The 21,653-nt window shown below is 41.1% G+C and overlaps 1 protein-coding gene across 9 annotated transcripts in view; it reads left to right on the forward strand.

Annotated features, from left to right (window-relative positions):
- Positions 1 to 21,653, forward strand: part of tead1b (TEA domain family member 1b) — a 49,272-nt gene that overhangs the window by 22,799 nt on the left and 4,820 nt on the right. For 3 of the 9 annotated variants that reach the window (XM_019886768.1, XM_019886767.1, XM_019886769.1), the window contains 8 exons: positions 8,719 to 8,783; positions 12,535 to 12,750; positions 15,398 to 15,409; positions 16,290 to 16,421; positions 16,706 to 16,749; positions 17,657 to 17,718; positions 18,195 to 18,319; positions 19,184 to 19,357. In XM_019886768.1, the coding sequence (XP_019742327.1) occupies positions 8,719 to 8,783; positions 12,535 to 12,750; positions 15,398 to 15,409; positions 16,290 to 16,421; positions 16,706 to 16,749; positions 17,657 to 17,718; positions 18,195 to 18,319; positions 19,184 to 19,357 (830 nt within the window). The remainder of the gene's footprint in view (positions 1 to 8,718; positions 8,784 to 12,534; positions 12,751 to 15,397; positions 15,410 to 16,289; positions 16,422 to 16,705; positions 16,750 to 17,656; positions 17,719 to 18,194; positions 18,320 to 19,183; positions 19,358 to 21,653) is intronic. The other 6 variants (XM_019886771.1, XM_019886772.1, XM_019886773.1 and 3 more) reach the window with 6 other exon arrangements.

Genomic DNA, 21,653 nt, shown 5'->3' on the forward strand with positions numbered 1-21,653 from the left:
GTTTTCTTTTCAATGTAAGTGTGAATTTGGGGGATTTAATCTCAAAACATCACATATAGCATAAAATACATTAGGCGTGTCCAAATTCATCACAACTCTGCGGCCCCTCCTCCAGGTTTCTCATTTTCCCCAGTTAGGGTTTTTGGAGTTTTAAAGGTGTTATCTTGAAATATTGTCGACATTTAGAGACACGGTAGATTCATATATATTTTAAGCAATTTCAAGAGACATGCAAGCTGGGTTTACATTTGTCTGTTGTGGGTGGTGAATAGCAGGCCACTGCTTGTCTGAATCAGTCGACCATAGGGTGTGTCCCAGCTGTGAGGTCTGTGCGAGGCCCTTGGAGCCAGGCTTCTGGTTTCAGGTTTCATGTTCCCTGTTGGCTGCTTTTGTTTGACTAAAACACAGAAACTCGGCTCTTCTTAAAGATGCAGCGTCGCTTTCATCCTCTTTTCAAGAAATCACGTCTCACACTGATTACATCATATTCCATTGATGCAACGCTTTTATTCTGATGAGATCATCTCACACTGATGGGACCATTCGGAGTAATCAGCATATGAATGAAATCCGAGTGCTAGTATCATTCTCAAGCACACGGACTGCACGCCGCCGCTAACAGAGCCTGTCATCTATTCTTTTGCTGTTTGATGACAAGTGACAAGTGTCTCTCAACACTGCACAGAATCCCTGTCAACAAAAGAACCACAGACACCACATCATCATATGCAACGGCATGTCACCGGTTCAACATATCTTACTCAACCCATATTATTCAATTGCAATGTGGCTTTACTGCATGACTTCAGAGAACGTCAAAATATCTCCGCTGCTGAGAGATTAAAGCAACGCACAATTTGAACTACTGTACATCCAATGAGTCTCTCAGCCTGCGATCATGATTTCAACTTGAAATAGCCATCATCATGCCCACAAAGTTAGACTCTTCGTTTTATAATATTAGTCGCATTCAGCCCCTCTTCCTTTGTGCTCCGACATGCCATTGATCCCCAGAGATTGAAAATATTGATTTTACTCTGTGTCTTACTTTGTCGTAGAGAAGGGGGCAGCGCAACTTCCTGACTGTTTCTACCGTGTTCACACATATGCACAAACTCTTTTTTCGGGAGACTCATAATTATAGCCGTCTTTTCAGATTAGTCCAGCATGCCTGTCCAACTGTAGCATCTCTCCCTGGTCATTTATTTCATCCCTCTCTCTCTCTCTCCTCTCTTGAGAGACACAGCTCAAACACAATGACCAGGCCAGTCTCTACAATAATGTACGTGATGATAAACACAGTGGCTCCTAATTGATAGAGTGATTCAGACGAGGGCTGGCTGTGCAAATTGGTCCCCTGGGAGTGTATTGCACAGAGCGGAGCCTCGCGGGTTTCAGCTTTTAGCCTTGTTTGAGAGGCGTACAGCGGCGAGCAGAAGAATCAGAATGGGGTTGGACCAGCCCGGGTGACAAAGATGCTGTCTTTCCCTTCTTAGCCTTGTCTGAATACAGCCAAAGTTCAGCAGAGGTTGCTGCTGTAATCCTCTCAGTGTCTCCAGGAAGGCTCAGGTTAGTGACCCGCTGCTTTGTGATGTCTTGTAAGATTTTGAGAGAACACCTGACCTTTAATCCCCCACTGTTCAACTAACACATTAGCTCAACTGTGCCTGGACCAGCCCCTGCAATAAAGCCTTTTAGCCGGCTCAATAAGGTCGTTTGAAGTTAAGTATTGATTTCTTTTGGTGTCCAGAGTAGGGACAAATGGATTTTTAAAGAGCTGTTAATTACAGTTGAACACAGCATTATGAAGAGAACTTGATTTTTGCTGTGGCTGTATTTCGAAACGGTCACTGAAATCCACCAAATATTTGTCAATTACCATGAAGATCTATGCCGCCACAAAGCTTGTTTACAGAATAATTCTTGAAATACTTTCATTCGTTGCACAGAAATGCTAGCTATTGACTTTTCAGATACACGGTGCATGCTAGTTTTTATGTCCATGCTTTTACAGACGGAATCAGTTATTTCATTTCTATTCAAGTTCATTAACATGGTATGAACAGCAATAACTTCAGCAATGTAGTTAGATTAACATCTGGTCCGCATATGTCCTTGTTATTGTATTTACTTACTAGTGACTGAATAACATTTTGTACTGAATGTGTGCTGTGCCTGAATGCAAAAACCAAGTCTCTTGTGTGGCAAAGAATAACTTTGTTTATTTCAAAGTATCTGCATCAGGCAGTGTGTGGCCTTGACATTTTTTTTTTTAATCCGACAGCAACACTTTCACCTCAGAGTAGCTTGGATGGAGCCGGATGTCATGATCAGTAGATGTTATCCTCTGACTTCCATCAGCAGTGGCCTGCAGGCTAAATGAGCCTGACTGTTATGCGGTGTAATAAAACCACCAGCCCCTCTATGCCTGAGGAAACACCTGTGAGACACCCGCTCATATTTAGTTTAATTGCTGTAAGTTTGTCTTGGATAAGAGACAAAATGAATTTTCCCTTTGAACTTGTTCTTCTCAGAGAAACCTAAAATATGGATCAGCATAGTTTGCCCTATCCCAGTAAAAACTCTTACATAATACATGAATAACAATAAATGGTGGGCGCCCCGCTAAACAGGCTCTGCTCTTGCCAGCCTTTGTCAGTTGTTTCCTGCACTTGGCAAAACTGATCAAATTGATTATGCTTTTGAAAGAGTGCCTCCTCCTGTCTGTGAACACCAAAGACCTTCGATAAGTACCTTGATATTGTTAATTTGCTTTATTGGTATGTTAATTTTCGCATGGGACCCTTAAGTCACCAAGACGTGTGTTGCCCCCCCCCCCACACACACACACACACAAAAAACACACACTTGCATCATGCACACAGCCTATACACACACACCTACACACAAACACACACACACACACACACACACACAACAATTAATTCAGTGTTTAGAAGCAAAAAAGAATTAGTCCTGTGCAAGAGTAATTAAATTATTGAGAGCACTCAGAAAGCAGAGGCATTGCCAAGGCTCAAATATGCCACTTGTAAATGCGATGAGTGAATTGCTATGATGTGCGTTCGCCATAGCGAAAGAACGGTTACGTCTTGCTTCGTAATTTCTTCTGAGTTTGAAGGATCAACATGTATGTATTGATTTTAACCTGATCTAGTAAAATTGAAAGAGATCAGACTGCAAATGTTGTTTTTATATCAAAAAAGGTTTGACAGTATGCTCCAGCTCACCTGCGAGCCAAATGAAGACAAGCAGTCAAGAAAATGGATGAAGAAATCCTAACATGTTCAATGGAATGTTCTCAGTTAAATTTTAATTACTGTACTGCCAAATGCCCACTCTGGGTTAGTTCTGGATGACGCCTCTGTCCCAGCATTGGCAGTGAAAATTTCTTTTAAGGCTGACTAAATTTGCAGGGTAATTTTTCTTTGTGTATAAATTATTGGGATTTTACGCCGTCATCAGTGTGTGGATTCTTGACAAAATTAAGAGAAGAAAAGAGAGAGAGAAAGAGAGAGAGATTGTCCTTGGAAGAGTAACCGCCCTTTAAATAAAGAATCCAGGTTGGCATCTGCACAAACAAGTCAGGATTCTTTTTTGGGGAAATTTGCCACATTCGTTTTCCTTGTTCCACTGCGCAAAGCAAGAAGCAGAAATCATCAGTTGTTTTGGCATGTGAGAAAAGGAATGAGCCGTTCATGTGACTTGATAGAAGAGCAGTAAATAACAGTCAAGAGGCTGTGTGACAGTTTCAATCATTTGCTTGTACTTTGTAGTTGGAATGCACTGTGTTCTTTTTAAAGATTTGAAAAGAAGGCTATTGATAGGTCAGTCCCTACAGGCCAGCCGCTATGGCACATGTGCCTTGTGATGTGGGGGGCTGCTGTGTGTCTCTCAAGCAAAGTGCTAGAAGCCGCACACTTGCGGACCACTTGCAGGCTATCTGCAGGCTGATTCCAAGCCAGGCTCTGGGCTGGACGAGTGCTATAGCCCAGATGTGACTGTGGTCGTGCCTGCATTAGGGAAAGAAAAAAAAAAGGCGGGGTGTGGTGGTGCTTTTACCAGAATTGAATGCGTTTTAAAATTGGAGAAGAAAAAACTGGAAGAGAGCTGCAAAGCATTGTTCTTGCTGTTCAGAGGACAGACCCAAGACCGTTATTTGTTTAGCATGCCTTGATCCAAAATAGCCGGGTTATGTTACAAATGGCATTGGTTTCTGAATTGAAAGACAAGCTTTTTTTTTGTTCGTACAGAGACCCCAAAGCCGCCTTACTCCCGGTCCACCGCCAATCTATGTCAGGGAAAAAAAAAGGCTTGACTTGTTCTTATTTTATTTCGACACCTGTTGTTTTTCTGTGGGAGAAGTTGTTTGTGGGCGTGGCATCACTGAGGTAGGTCCACAGCAAAATGTGACAATGTCCGTCATTGTTATTCACAACAGAGGGAGTCTGTCACAGCTTTCTAAGAGAGGATGCTGGTAGCTAAATTGGATTTCTGACTGAATGAGCAATGGGCGACTCGGGGACGGCCTAGTGAAAGTTGAGCCACCATCCTTTTGTGGAGATGTATGCCACTTGTAAATGCGATGAGTGAATTGCTATGATGTGGGTTCGCCATAGCGAAAGAACGGTTACGTCTTGCTTCGTAATTTCTTCTGAGTTTGAAGGATCAACATGTATGTATTGATTTTAACCTGATCTAGTAAAATTGAAAGAGATCAGACTGCAAATGTTGTTTTTATATCAAAAAAGGTTTGACAGTATGCTCCAGCTCACCTGCGAGCCAAATGAAGACAAGCAGTCAAGAAAATGGATGAAGAAATCCTAACATGTTCAATGGAATGTTCTCAGTTAAATTTTAATTACTGTACTGCCAAATGCCCACTCTGGGTTAGTTCTGGATGACGCCTCTGTCCCAGCATTGGCAGTGAAAATTTCTTTTAAGGCTGACTAAATTTGCAGGGTAATTTTTCTTTGTGTATAAATTATTGGGATTTTACGCCGTCATCAGTGTGTGGATTCTTGACAAAATTAAGAGAAGAAAAGATTCTCGCGGGCCGGATTTGGCCCGCGGGCCCTTGGATTGACATATGTGCTTTAAATAAAGAATCCAGGTTGGCATCTGCACAAACAAGTCAGGATTCTTTTTTGGGGAAATTTGCCACATTCGTTTTCCTTGTTCCACTGCGCAAAGCAAGAAGCAGAAATCATCAGTTGTTTTGGCATGTGAGAAAAGGAATGAGCCGTTCATGTGACTTGATAGAAGAGCAGTAAATAACAGTCAAGAGGCTGTGTGACAGTTTCAATCATTTGCTTGTACTTTGTAGTTGGAATGCACTGTGTTCTTTTTAAAGATTTGAAAAGAAGGCTATTGATAGGTCAGTCCCTACAGGCCAGCCGCTATGGCACATGTGCCTTGTGATGTGGGGGGCTGCTGTGTGTCTCTCAAGCAAAGTGCTAGAAGCCGCACACTTGCGGACCACTTGCAGGCTATCTGCAGGCTGATTCCAAGCCAGGCTCTGGGCTGGACGAGTGCTATAGCCCAGATGTGACTGTGGTCGTGCCTGCATTAGGGAAAGAAAAAAAAAAGGCGGGGTGTGGTGGTGCTTTTACCAGAATTGAATGCGTTTTAAAATTGGAGAAGAAAAAACTGGAAGAGAGCTGCAAAGCATTGTTCTTGCTGTTCAGAGGACAGACCCAAGACCGTTATTTGTTTAGCATGCCTTGATCCAAAATAGCCGGGTTATGTTACAAATGGCATTGGTTTCTGAATTGAAAGACAAGCTTTTTTTTTGTTCGTACAGAGACCCCAAAGCCGCCTTACTCCCGGTCCACCGCCAATCTATGTCAGGGAAAAAAAAAGGCTTGACTTGTTCTTATTTTATTTCGACACCTGTTGTTTTTCTGTGGGAGAAGTTGTTTGTGGGCGTGGCATCACTGAGGTAGGTCCACAGCAAAATGTGACAATGTCCGTCATTGTTATTCACAACAGAGGGAGTCTGTCACAGCTTTCTAAGAGAGGATGCTGGTAGCTAAATTGGATTTCTGACTGAATGAGCAATGGGCGACTCGGGGACGGCCTAGTGAAAGTTGAGCCACCATCCTTTTGTGGAGATGCTGGTGGAGTGCCATTCATATTTCCTAGCTCCTTCAGAGCCACTGAGACCCATCTTGGACAGCTCACAATAAATGTTTAATCCTCCTGCTACTTTGAGTAACAAGAACGCGCCTTTAAAGAGTTAATTTTCTCAGGCCTCTGCAAGTTTTGGTACAACTGCACGACTTTACTTAACCCTGGGAACTCCTCCACTAACTAGGGGCAGAGCTTAGTTGAAAAAAAGCTGTTAAAGCAGGAAGCATGTAAGTAAAAACGTGTTTAAAAAAAAACTTCATTCAAAGCAAGGTTCCGGTTATCAGTGATGCTGGAAAACAGAACTACAAACTTTAAAGAAATTATTTTAATCTGAAGTGAAACATGTCTACACTGAAAAAAATCCATAATACAGTATGCATTCATCTGTTCATTAATGGCTATAATAATAATCATTATTATTATAATAACTCCAATCCTACGGAGGTCAAACTTGGTGTACGTGTGTGTACATGACCAATAAAAATACTTCTTCCTCTGTGTTAAAAATGCTATTGTGTATGAAAGCTGTGGGCCAGAAATTGACCTCGGAATGCTTGCAACTTTGTTGTATTGTTCCAGTCTTATTTGTCATTTGACAGTTCACTCTATATACCATCATCATTAGATCCTTTAATCATGTACAGTTGTTTCTTATATTTTATTTATTATTTTTTTACAACTTTCCCCGGCAGGGTAGTGAATTTACCAGCCCCATTTGCCATTTAACTTGCCCGTGGAAGTCGGGCAGTCATTATTATTGATCCATGTAATATCTTGGTGGAACAACTCACCATAGGATGTTATGCCCTGCTCAGTACACTGATGCTGTTTATGGCCTCACTTGACTGCATCCCGACAATATTTTCTTGCTTCCTGCTTTCTGAAGGATTCTGAAATTGCCTGCTCATAAAACAGCGAAGACATTAATTGACAGCCGGTTCTGCAAAATCAATCCAACCTCTGTGATGTGCGAGCTCTCCGGATTTCACAAACGTGAGAGAACATTTCTGCTCTATTTTATTTTTGTCCTATTTCAATGTGTTTGTGGACCAGTCTCGTACCTGATAGATTTCGGGTCGCAAAGGCAAAATTATGTCTGGAGACATTTTTAAGCCATTGTTATTTTGCTGTGCAAATACAGATACCGAGCTTCTTTCGCCCAGTCGAGTGAAAAGAATGAATTATTCAATAGCAAGCAAGCTTTCAGATGGCCATTTGTGTGCTTTGATCTCAGAATCAGGAGGTTGCATGAATGCCTGTATTGTCACGTTATGTTTCCACTGTGTGTGAATTACTGAAATCTTTGGCCATCTGCTAAAGTTTACAGGCTCATGGCACAAGCAGGCTCGAGCTGCAAATCCCCAGATGTTTATTTCCCCGCAGAAAACACGTGGCTGCGTGCACTAAGGCTGACCTAACCCTAACATTCAAAATAAATTGTCAGTCACACCAAATTAACAGTGGGGTAGAAGCACCGAATTTGATTTGCAGCTCATACAATATGTGTAATTTTCTTTCTCGGGATACTCTTACTCTTTAGGATGTCAAAACATAATATAGAAGAAATGTCAGAAGGATCTGTGCTGCAATTGGTCCCGAACATTAAGCATTTGGATCTGTTCCTACCACGTAACAGAATATTGAAGTTTGAATGACATGTTAGTCGTGTTTTGTCGTTTTCCTACAGCCACAAAAAAAAAAAAAAAGAATCGTAAAAGCACCAGGCCTGGATGTGACTGCATTTCAGTTTGTAGTTACTGCCTGCTATGTCTCTTCTGATGGTGTTAATTGTACAATATAATACATCGTAATTGATCATATTAGCATTTGTGCAGTTTGTTCAGGTATCATGGTGAGGATATCCGACAATGAAGTGAAGGCACAAAAATGTTGCCGTGATTTGTGAAGGGTGGTTGCACATTTCATAGAACAGTCGATCAGAACCCTGGCATTGGTTAGCTACAGCTGGGCACATAATTAGAGCCCCCCCCAACCTATAATTTGTCTAATAGTTTTGTTTGGCGGCATGTTATTAACATATGAAAGGGCTAAGCAGGGGTCATGTGCATTGTGACAACAATTAGAGCAGACCTGAGGGCGCAAGAATGTTTAGAGCCATTGTTAATTGGAAATCTGTACAAAGATGCACATTAATTAGAATCTAGTCAGATCTGCTCTCTTTGAAACCCATTTCATCCATTTGCTCCTCTGCAGTAGAACGAACAGCTATGTCTTTCATTGTGTTAGGTTTGGAAGAGAATGAGATTGATTTGCATTAATTTGAGAGGCTGTGCTTCTGGAGCATTTTTTTTTTAATGCTAATACCGTATGGTGTTTTCATGCAAGAGCAGCGTCTTGTATGTTTACCAGTATACATATCTGGTTACAAAGCCAGCCACATGTATAAAAAGGGTAATATTATACCAATCGACGTAGAACAATTTATTTTCAGTCCAAAATCTTTTTATGATCAAGCACACTCAAAAAAAGACCCAAAAAAAACTATGTACAGCCATTGTCAACTTAGCGCTACAGGACCTCAGCTCTTACCAGTCCATGTTCTTGCAGGTCGGAATGAGCTGATTGCCAGATATATCAAGCTTCGGACTGGAAAGACGAGAACTCGCAAGCAGGTAAGAAGAAGGGGACTGTCTCCATTGCATGGGCGGACTAATCCCCTGTCACAGCCATGTCGCATGAACAGATGTCCCTGGATTTAGACATCTCTGAAATTGTCACTCTTAGTTCCACTTTGAAACACACATAAGAGCCTTAGCTCTAGTGGATGTGCAGAGGAAAACATCAATTGGTTTCCCCTTTTACAATTCTATGACCTCATGACCACCCTTTGCTCAAAATCTAGCCTTTAATTTAACACGATAATTCACTTGTACATGATGCATTCATCAGCATCAATGAGACGTCATGTAAAAAAGAAGTAACCACAGTTACTGAAAATATTCCTTGTCCTCGTAAATGAAATCACAGAGTTCATGCACTTGGCTGTGGTAGAAGTCTTTATTAATGGGGAAAGTCGAGGCCTTAATATTTTGGTACCATATCGAACCAAAGAGTGTTTGTTCTGTCGTCTGTGTCGGGGGAGCACATCCTGCTCTCAGCAGGCTGCACGCACAACTCTGACCACAGATGAGCTCATATTTCTGAACCAGAGTGAGGAAATACAGACTATGCTAACATCTGTGAATGACTTGGGATGCACCGATATGACTGTTTTCAGATCGCATACAAGTGCGCTTACAAGTACAAGTATTTACGTTTCTGTACTCACCGATACCAAGTACCGATACCGATTCCGTCTTGCAGTTGTGATTTTTTGTAATTTTCAAAAACACTTTGCTTTATGTGGTGTCTAAGTCAACTCCCGCAGTCGTAGCATGACCGCTTATGTAACCGTGAATTGTGGTCGCACTGAACTGCGAGCAAGCATTAATTATGCAACCAAACTAGTAGAAAATGAACGACGCTGAAGCAAAGAAAACACGGCGACACTGTTTCATCCAAAAACTGCAAATTAGTTAAATGCCCCAAAAGTGTGTCTACATCTGTAAAATATCACCTTGAAAGTAACACAAATCACAATTTAGGCTCCTAAAAATGAACAAAAGCTGTTCTGGAGCACATTAAATGATAAAATACAGAAAACGAGCAGAATATGACCACTTCATTATCAACCATCATTATCAACGGGGCTTTGTGACCTTAAAGTGCCACGCATACATGGTTGACACGGCTCCAACCCGGAAGGTATTTGTCAGGTTGCTGACCTGGTATCAGTGCATTGCATTTGTACGATCCGATAATCGGTATCGGTGCAGCCCTGTAAATGACAAGATTCGTTGCTCTAAAATAAATGTTGCTAATCTTGAATTGAGGGCTACAAAGGACATGTCATGTTTGTGTGTGAAGAAAATCAACCAAAATGATTGTTTAAAAAAACAAAACAAAACAAAACAGTTAATTGGTAAAGATGACGTGAGGGTCTCATTGACCTCATCTAAACAGGAAATTTCCAAAATTTAGAAGCTGCACAAAGTGACTTTTGGTCATCATGTATGAGTATTGATTGATCAGACCGAAATGAGGAAAGACTTTTTTTTTGTACCTCGGCTTTTCAACTCAGCCTAGGGCCTTGCATACAGTGGATATGAAAAAAAGCACTTTCCTTCTGGAAAAGATGAAAACATTCTTCAAGTGAGTTGTAAATTTTAAAGGTCACATTCATGTTGGAAAAAGTTTTGAAATTATTTATCTTGGCTTCATTTTTGGTAGAGCGCAAAAACTTTGAACAGGGCTGTGCTGACATTTCATGTCCACTCTATGGATGTAGTAAAAAAAAAATGAAATCTATTACATGAACAGACTTTTGGAGGCAACCAGTGGCACTGTACTCAAACCAAAGATTGTTACTGGACAATCAGAAGCCTGAAGAATGCCATTTCCAAAAAAACGATTTAGAATGGAAAAGGGCAGTCATCAGTCATACAAGTAGACTGACAATCAAGAGGAGTTTGTCCAGATTATCCCTCGTGTATGTAATGTTCACAAAATACTAAAGAAAAGCCCTGGGCAAAAGTGACCAAAGAGTATGTTTTCAAATCCAATACAAATGGACGTTTTAAATAGAATACTTGTCGATTTAGACGTGACCTCGAGAGGAACACAAAAGAAGAGTGTTTGTTTTTCTATACTGATTCCAAGGTTTGTTGAACCAAACGCATGGCCTCGATTTAATGGTGCTGTTTGTCATTGTAGACAAGCAAAAAATACTCTTTTGTTCTTTATAAGCAGTCAGGATTTGTTGAAGATTTCCATTGATGTATCATTGGCGTATTGGTAGCAATGACAGAGCCTATAGTGCTTTACATAAATAAACACACAAGAACAGATATCAGCATTTTAACGACGATTCGACTTTCCTCTGGTTAAATTGTTTTGAATGTTAACTTAGGACGTTATGAAATTGATTTTTGCAACATCGGTTTGTGCTTGAAAATGAATCCATTTGTCGTGTGTGCATATTGACAATAAATTAATATATTACATTGAATAGCGTGCCATAGAAAATAGTCATTCTGAAATGAAACTGAACGTTTCATAACAAATCTGTTGGTGTGTATTTGTTGATGTTGAGCACTGTAGCAACAACATAATGCAGTTATTGTGCTTCATTTGTTTGGGGGAATTTTACACATTACAGTGATCCCTTGACTTAGGAGTTTCATTTATTTTCCGTGACCACGCTCATAAGTCATAACACTCATTTTGCAAATCATCTTTCCTTATTCAAATGAAATGGAAATGTGATTATTTATTCTTGCCCCACATTGCGCTCCCTCTGGTGTGCTCGCCTTGGCCAAGAGAGGGCTGTATAATGCAGACGTACAGATGTACACAAAGTGTACGTTACAGGAATAGTCATTTTTCAAAGAGGATCAAAAAGATATGTCTGTGAACATTTTTCAATTATCTGTCTACATGTGATGCTGCACTGCGGGATTAATGTTATTCGTTAGCCCATCTACGGTGTTTTGTATTGTGTGCAAGCATGAAGCTATAGTGAATGTTCCTAAGGTAAAGTTAGGTGGTTGTTTTAACTACACACAAAAAAATTTATTTTTTAAATGCTATTTTTTGATGGTAAACTTCAACTGGAAGTGGTGAATACAGCTTGTGCCCTCAACTTTGAACAATCGTTCACTAGCTTCCAAATATCTGAGTTGAATTGCTATTTAAATGCTCGTATCGAACATTTTTCCTCACAAGTCAAAGCAAAAAAATCCTCCAAGCGATGGCTCATAGCTTGAAAAGCTGACATCAAGCCTCTTGTAAGCCAAGATGCGGCTGTGCAATAGCTACACATTAACGCAAGTATGCTAAGGAACCTGAAAATGTATCTTTCTCACCTCCGTACGAAAATGTTTTCAAATTTTTGGACTGTCAGTCTTCCTGTTGTGTCAACCTCAATAGGTAATCATTGCCACTGGTGATCAGAGACCTTCTTTGACTCACACCTGCTAGCACATTAGCGTTAGCGATGATTGTATTAACAATGCCCTCCATCTTTTGCACAGGGAGTAAACTTGGCTGGTGAAATGCCTCATCCAGTTCCCATAAGAATATGAGACTAACCAATTGACATTCAGTACACAGCGGCTCACATCTGTGTGCTCTTAATGGGTTCTAAAGGGGCCTGCATCCTCCTTAATCAGCTCACTTAAGTGACGACGACACACAGGATAATGCTTTATTGGATGCTAGCACGGTGTGCTGTGTGGAGATGCCACTGACCTGCACCTTGTCTCCCTGACAAAGACATGTGTGTTCTCGTTTTGTTTATTTTCCCCTTTTCTCTTTTGAATGGAGGTGTCTAGTCACATACAGGTCTTAGCAAGAAAGAAAGTTCGAGAAATCCAAGCTGCCATTAAGGTACGTCTGGCTTTGCCCAGTTACAGGGGGCTTTTCATTGCTATGGTTACAGGCTCTTCCTTTGTTTTCCTCCCCTCCCCTACCCCGCAGGTGTCTAGTCACATTCAGGTTCTAGCCAGAAGGAAATCTCGTGAGTTTCATTCCAAGCTAAAGGTATGCGCTTTTCTGCTTCTGGGCTTGTTTGTTGCTGTGCGTCTGAACTAAACTCCCTCTTCCCACGGGGACTTAACTAATACCTGATGCCCATCCCCCCACCTACTAACCCAAATCTTCTGTTGACTTGGTCCTTTTTCTCTCGAACAACACCCTTTCACCTCCATCTCACCTACTTACCATATGTTTTGACTAACATCAATTTGTTTATTCGTGTTCTAAGAGCAGTTGTGTAGCCCATAAAATGTCTAACTGATGTTGTTTATTTATGTATTTATTTTGACAATGTACATAATAATCATATTAATAAAACATTATCTGCTTACATTGCCAAAACGAATCGATCCCCAAAGTATGGCAAAATATTTTTGGAATCTGTATTAGAGGAACCTATTTGATAAGCTCAAGGACTAAGCATCTGACCCAATAAAGGGTGACTCACTCAAAAGTTATTAGACACTTCCTTTTTTCTATTTGGTCTTATTCGGACTGACTGAGGTCACTGCTCAGGCTTTGCAAATCGCTGCCTTGCGAGAGATTTTTCTGTCCTTGACAGCCTTCAGTCCTATGCATCTCTCCAGCTAGTTTCCCTGGCTTTCCACAAACACATGCTCTCTTGAGTTTTGGCGTTTTCATCCGTGGTGATTTTAGCAGGCTTTCTGCCACATCAAGTTGTCAAGAACAGATACTCTTGCACATTGATAGCGTAAATTATACGATTAGTGGAGCAGTGCGAGGGCCATAAAGCTTCTCAAGCTGGCGCGGAACTGTCAGGGACAAAACTTCTTGCCAGGCGACAATTTTGCAACGCTGCTCCAGTGTCAATTGTCGACTACGCTTCCCAAAAACTGCAAAGCCTAAGATGTTAAATGCGGAAGGTCTCACGTCTGTCTGAATGACACTTGAAACGAAAAGGAAGTGTATCGTGACTTTTGAGACATCTTGCACGCTGATGTTAATGTGGTTGAAACTTAGCTTACTTATGATGCGAAGCTACCAGATTCCAAACTGACTCGATGCTAAACGGCTTTAATGAGGGAAAGCATGCTGGCGTTGGCTGTTTAGCGATTGGCTGAGGCCGTTGCTCTTTCAAGGGGCCTGGCAGAACAGGGGATGTGTGTGTGTAAATGCATCAATACAAGTGGAGGACACCTTCATTTGACAGTGTAAGCTAACTTTCTTCTTCTGTCAAGGGCTCAGCAGTTTGCATTGAGAGCGCAGAAAGGCTGACAAGCCGGCAGTTTGGTGAAATGCGAAATGCCTTCTGCTTTCTGTCCTCCCGTCAACCTGTTGATAAATCGACAATGCTCTCACAGTACTGTGGCTTGCACTTGCTGTCTTTCCTTTTTATTTTTCTTGGGCGGTCACATTAGATTTTCTTTCATTTGTGCTGACATAAAAAAATTTTTAAAAAATCGCCCAAGTGCACTAATGAGAAGGGCATATGAATTTGAACTAAGTCATTATTCAAGAACAAATTAAGTTAACGAAGAACGGAAAAAGAAAACTTCCATTCTGCCTTTTTTTTTCTCCTTCGGGTGTCGTACTATACATTTTGACTTTCACACTTTGTTGTTTCACTCCCAGTATTCCATACCCAGTAATGACGCCTCATTAATCTGTGGTGTGTCTATGTGTAAAGAGCCACAGAGAGCGAGCCAGCCACATGAATGCCTGCTCTTTCAGAGTCACAGGCAGCTCTGTGAGGAAAAACAGACGGCTTTTGTATGAATCCCTGTCTTTTCTCATTTAAAGCAAATTAGACTCCAGTGGCAAAGAGATCTACAAGTGTGCCCTTCCTTTTTTTTTTCCTTCTTTTTTTGTGGGTGAGGGTGGCGGTGGGGGTCATCAATGAAAACCTGCTGTTTCTACTCATGTCTACGGCACCTCAGTAAAATGAGTCATTATGCCACTGTTGTTTTTGTTTCAAGTAATGACAAGCTGAGAGCGGGGCATTTGCATTGAAGCTGGAGCTCATTTATTAAATACAAAAACACCTTCGTTTTCTCTATGTTGAGTTTTGGGCATTACTCTTCAGGCCTCACTGGCTCTGAGACTATATTGCCCAGAATAGCATTTACATTGTTAGATTGGAGTATCAGAATGAAGGATCAAATGTTTGCTCCCGTTGAAATAAACAAATAAATGTCTGATCTAGAAACAAAATTCGCTCTGGATAAAAGGAGGGAAAAAAATGTGATCCTTACATTTTCTGATGGGGTTTTGCACTTCTGGTGATGGACATTTTGCCCAATACAACTGATAAATTACTATTATTTAAGTTTGTATGATTCTGCACTAATTTGGCAATACGTTTATCGGACAATTCCAAATAGAAGAAAACTACAAATGAGTATGAGGGCCACTGTAATGGAAAAAAACAAACCCTTTGAGAATCAGTCACATTCATAGAAATACAAAAATATAGTTTCAATATTAAAGGGGGGGGGGGTTACAAATTTTATGTGTCCACAAAAGCACTCCCTGATTTCAGTGTAACCCGAATACTCCTTTGTGGAAAAAATATCATCATTGACCAAAGTAAAAACAATCGGTGTATGCACAGGACTATTTACAGTTGGAAAAAAAAAAATCACTGTTTATTATGTTCAATTTTACAAATGTAACCTTGTTGGTTTGCGTTTAGGTCACGAGTATGGTAAGTATGGGCTTTTCATCTGTGCAGCTATTTCTGCTTTTTTAATTATTTTATATATTTTTTGCTGGGCTTTGCTCTGCCATGGCTAGTTTTTTTTGCCTGTGATTTAGCCGTAGTGAGAGGATTTTCCAATGCATTGGTCCCTCTGTGTGCTGTCCTGCTGTTGTCACACTCATCGGCATGGGCTGTCAGCATGCTTACACGATAGCATCACTGTGTCTGCACGGCTTCTCCAGCTCAGGTCTGCACGCCCCTGCAATTAAGAATCCGGCTTTTACAGCTTCAATTTAAATAACTTTCTGAATGCACGTGATGATCAAACCAAATCTAGAGGCGCTGCTTCAAGCTGTCACTGTGATTTGGTGTTTCAATTTGAACATCTCCATGGCATTTTAATTACATCTAGTCCAGAGATTAAAAGAGATTCTTAGTTCATAGGAATCTGCGTCCTTCAGTTTTACTACATAAAACTGTTCACAAAGTTTGGAGGTGTTTTAACATGCCGATTGATGAAGCCTTGATAGAAGTGCTGCTGCCAATGGATGTGTTTTATTTATTTATTAATTCCTTATTTTTTCTTTTTTTTTTCGTCAACATGCAAAGTTTTGCTCAAGTGCATACCACCACTTGTTACTGTGAATTGGAATCCTTGTGTTCATTGTTCGGGGCACTCCATTTGAAAAAGAAAAAAAGCTAACACTTGAAAAGCCATGCTCTTGCATCCTCTTCTAACCTGCTTGTGTTGTTTGAGAGGTCACTAGAGCTTTCAGTGTGCTGACTGGGTTGTGGCTGTTGCTGCCTACTGTATGCAACATGCGCTATACCAATCCGCCCCCTTCTTTCTGTGCGAGTACTAAGCCTTTTGTGTCTGATATTAAAGGACCAGTCGGTAAAGGACAAAGCCCTCCAGAGCATGGCCTCCATGTCGTCAGCTCAGATCGTCTCTGCCACGGCTATTCACAACAAACTGGGACTGCCCGGCATCCCGCATCCAGCATTCCCCGGAGCAGGGGTGAGGGCCTCGCACCCAGACACCCCGCTTATTGATCAGTCCTGTTCAGCTTCACGCAGGGCAGCCATGAGGCCCGTGCCGGGGCCAAATCACATTACACACCAGGCTTTGCTCAACTGCCCCAATCAGATAAGCACATGATCAGAAGGAGTGCTGGTGGAGATAACTTCTTTCCCAGAACACAGAGCCATTTTCTTCTTGCCACAAAAGCGGCTCACAATTGGATGTTCTTTGTTGTTTGTTGTCTATTAATATCTTATTCATGATTGTATCTAATTCTTTAGATATGGCAAGGGATGATATCGAGTCAGCCAGGATCCTCTCAAGAGTAAGTGTGCTACATTGCTCAAAAGGTTAGGTTTAAACAAGGTTATCCACAGGTACAGCTATGGGGCGGAGGTGGGGATGCTGGTACCCTGCTGTTAAAGGGAGAAAAACTCACAATTTTCACAAAAATAAACTGACAAAAGTCATAGTCGATACAAATTTAAGAGAACCTAAAGAGCTAAGAATTACCAAGAAAACAGCACTCCCTACTGTGGGGCTGCTTTGCTACATCAGGCACAGGGTGTCTTGAATCTGAAGACTATCAAGCCATTCTTGAGAGCAATGTTAAAATTAATGTCAAAAAGCTTCGTGTCATTCTCAGTTTATGGGTCTTTGAACTGCACACTGACCCAAAACATACTGCTAATTACACCCTAGAATCGCTAAAAGAGAGTTCGGAGTTGGTCTTCTTTGAGTGCTGATTCAAATTCTTTTGAACATTTGTGGAAGGAGCTGCAACATGCCATCTGGAGAAGGCACCATAGTAGTTTGCCCACAAGGAACGTCCCAAAAACTGCTGCTGACTGGTGAAAAAAAAAAAGTTGCACAAATTGTGTGACTGCAATGATTGCCCCAAAATATTAAGGGTATGATCATACTCCCTTAGGCTAGTTTCATGAATTTGTTTTCTTATAATAATTTGGTTGGACCAAAAAAATTAAGCAAAGACTGATTTTTTTAATTGTAGTTAATTTTAAGCAGTTTTTTTTGGAGTTCATTTGTTAGTTTCATGGTACTTTAAGGAAAATTGTGGCTTTCTCTTTTTTTTTTTTTTTTTTAGCAGAATGTGACACATTTTGTCCATGTCCATGTCTGAGTGTATGTATCATGAATACATTTAACATCATATTCTGGACAAGTTTTCATGGGTTTTCTGTTTTTTGTTTTTTGTTGGGGTTTTTTTGCAGCATCAAACCCTTCACCCAGCAAGCTTACCCCATCCAGCCTGCAGTCACAACAGCAATTTCAAGTGAGGGACACTCACACAACACACTTGAAGGAATATTTTGGTCAATAAGGTGGAACACTATGTCGAGCTCATCCCTTGTTCGACTGTATATATGCCACAGTCGACCCCCGCTATTCGCAGGGTTGTTAGACTGGACAACAATTCGCACTCACAGTCACACCTATGTACAACCAACCATGCATTAAAAAAAAAAAATATATAATTACAAATCAAACTATTCCCCCTCAATATAGTTTAAATGTTAACTTGGATGACAAGTTGGCCTGGTCTGTAGCATGCCGTGGCTTTTATTTTACAGTGCGATAAAGTTGATTTCAAGTCAAATGTGTGTTTTATATAATATAATAAAAATATATTTCTAAATGTTTACTTTTATTTCAGTTACCTCTATCTTTTACTTTTGCATTAAAGTCCGCATTTTCAAAGCATGAACTCAATGTCGACAATTCTCATGGTTGTGTTCGGTCTGATTGTAGGCTACGAGCCCACAGCCGCTTCGGCTCCGACGGCCCCAGCATGGCAGGGCCGCTCTATCGGAACAACCAAATTGCGACTGGTGGAGTTTTCCGCCTTCCTGGAGCAACAGAGAGACCCAGACTCGGTAAGAAGAACATGAAATATACAACATAAAATATCATCATCTCCTCTTATTGCCGTTTGCTTCTTTGTAAACACACTGGGACTTTTTTCAAGAAAGTCAGCTCGTGTCCAGAAAAAGAGGAAAGAACTTCTATTCGTAATTGTCCTTTTTATTCATCAGCGGTCTGCCAATTTTTTTTTTTTTTTGCATATTTTCACACACACTGAATCACCTCATATTTTTATTCAAGAGAAAGAAAGCAATGTTTGCAGGTTGTTGCTTTTTTTCTGCATTTGCAACCACTCGCAACCTGTCTGTCACAAGTCTTACGCTCCTTTTGAGATGTGGCATTTGCCCTGACGGCAACGCAGTGGAAAAGTTGCTCCACACACAATTTGCTTTTTAATGGACGTGTTAATTCTCATTCATGTAAATGATTTGCTGCCACTCATTGATTTACATATTTATTTTTAAACAAAGGACGTGCCCACCCATTCGAGGATTTTACTTGCTCTAACAAGTATTTTGCTGTCAACTTTATTCGTGCTTTTAATTTCACACAGTCACTCGAGATTTGCTGAATGTACTCGCTCCACTTGTAAAATCTCTATCTGTACCTTTGAATGAGATCAAGCTAAAGCTTCTATTCCTTCTTTCTAATATTCAGATTTTTGGGATTACAGTATTATTATTATTATTATTATTATTATTATTATTATTGTTATTATGACAATCATGGTTTTCAATCAAGTACTCTTCTCTTTGTAGTCATAAATCTGAGGGCTTTGCACAACTGACTGAACTGAATAGATCCTCATTGAGAACCAGTTTGTTTTGCGGCAAATTTGCAATTGACTACTGTCCATCTTTTATTTATCCTTTCAGTACAACAAGCACCTCTTTGTGCATATCGGACAGACAAATCATTCCTACAGCGACGCCCTGCTGGAGTCTGTGGACATTCGTCAGATTTATGACAAATTTCCTGAAAAGAAGGGAGGACTGAAGGAGCTGTATGGAAAGGGCCCCCAAAATTCCTTCTTCCTTATCAAGTTTTGGGTGAGTGAGATTCATCTCCTTCCTGCATTCTCGCGCACGTTGAGCATGCGTGCCATTGCAATAATTCCAATCAGATCATGTTTTTGTAGACGATGCAGTTGGATTGCCATGCGCTCCTGGCTGACAGGAACCGTTGGTTGTCTCGATTAAAAAGACGCTACAATACAGTACAATGAGTACCATACGTAGCGTAGACAGTAACTATTTTTTGACTATTTTGCTGGCAATCACTAAGCTTTTTTTTGTGTGTGTGTATAATGGAAGATAGGTTTGAAGTAGACGGACGGCAAATATGCGGCGTTAGCTTTATATCAGCAAAGAATGTGATGTTGGACGTGTTCTTTTTGCTTTTGCCTTCCAAGAATACCCTTTCAATTTTTTTGCTTGTACACTGTCACCAAATTGGTATCTCTTATCCTCTTTGAGTGGCTCTAATTGTCAGTTTTCAGTTAAGAAAAAGTTCACCCAGAGCATTAAGCTAGGCACATTTTTAATGAGCTCTGCATCACATCTTTCTTTCTAAAGACTAGAATGCTCATTTTGTTTCCAAGCTTTAAATAGCTGCGTGTCCGTCATGAAGAACCGCACTGTTTCATTTTGAAATACGGCAACTATAATGACACGCCACACCTCCGAATTTGATGCATTCGACGCCTGCAACTGCAATGAGGAGCGCATTTCTTTAGTGTCAATCAAAACCTTGTAACCAATTCTTCATAAATCCCCCCCACCCCCCCACCCCCACCCCATACTGGGGGTTGCAGCCAGTGGGTGTCAGTCGTCTACTTTGAGGAGATTGCGCTCTTATTGTTTACAGAATGCATTAGGCTATATTTGGATGGGCATAGCAGGAGAGCTTTTGATCAAAGCTCTCGCTAATTCAGTCTAATATCTCCAAACAATGGCATGACCTGGTTGCTCCGCATAATGGCTCTTTAAACGTTGCGTGTATTCCCCCCCCGATGCAAAATGCTAACTAGCGGCTGCCAACAAAGTAGAGACCGTGTACTTGGACCAAGTCCCCTCACATTCCTTTTGAAGTGACCGGCCAATCTAAATTTCGAATGAAAGGCAGGATCTGCACAATAATGACTGTATAACTGCTCCGCTTAATGAAGGAGGAGAATGTTGGAGGCGGACGTCTCCGCTCTTTGTGGCCGTAATTAACAGGATGTGCGGGGTGTAGAGACAGGCCACCCTTTGGAAACATGGATGCTCCATCTTCGAAATCACTCTTTTAATGTTGCTTGATCCTCTTCAGTATTTCCACTTTGGACATCCTGGGCCTGCTTTCATATGAAGCGTATATTCATGATTCGATTGTCAAAAGAAGCCGAATATCGATCGGGGGTGCTTCATAGCGCTTCTATGGCTGTCTTACCTGGCCCTGTCCTCTCCTACGTTATGAACCTGGGTCAATATCGCTTTAAAGTGCCATTGGTGTCCTCAACAAGCTCAGTCAGTCATCATGGAAATGCGGCAGAATAATGAAACGTTGAGGTCTTATTAAAAGTTGCTAAACATTTGCACACAGGCCAGTACAATAAAAAAAAGGGTGTCAGAATGGGTTTCCTTCATTTTGTCCCGTCCATTGGATGCATGTGATTTGTGGCGTGTACCACTCGCCGCTCTGCAGCCTGCGGTGAGGCCTTTTCATCAACCCTCTGATATTTTCATGGCAGCCAGCATTTTGTTTTGCTTCAGTGGAGGTTGAAAAGGCACAGGGTTGCGGGAGAAATGTTGACACGTTTCCATCCGATTATGCATGTCATTGGATGTGGTCAAATTTGACATGTCCGCTCATGTCATCGTGAAATGTCAGCTGATATATATATTTTTTAAACGAACGTTTTCTCAACCCAGTGCAGTCAGTTTGCGAACGGAATCATGTTGCAAAGTGAAGGTCCATCCTGTGCTCATCAAACGCCAAGACCAAAAATGTGCCCCGTCCGCAACGTCAGGCATTTTGCAATGATGCCTCTCTCCTTTCAGTTTATTTCGATTTAAAGTGAGTGAGCTTGACCCAATATGCATTTCTGTCACCATAACATCTACCGAACACAACAAAAGTTCAGCGAAAAAGCTCAACTTTTTGAGGAGGTCACATTGGGGAAGTTTCTTTTTCCAGCATCCCGAGAGAGGTTCTGATCACATGCACAGACCTCGTTTTACTCTCATTTCAACACACGGCCGCTAAATTACCATCAGACCAAAAGCAGCTCTTCAAATGATCATTTTGCGTGGACACATTTTTCCTGAACCGGACCAAAACCTGTCAAGTGTGAGAATGGCCTTA

This window comes from Hippocampus comes, unplaced genomic scaffold (genome assembly GCF_001891065.2).
Source record: "Hippocampus comes isolate QL1 unplaced genomic scaffold, H_comes_QL1_v1.1 scaffold261, whole genome shotgun sequence".
In the NCBI taxonomy this organism is placed as follows: domain Eukaryota; kingdom Metazoa; phylum Chordata; class Actinopteri; order Syngnathiformes; family Syngnathidae; genus Hippocampus; species Hippocampus comes.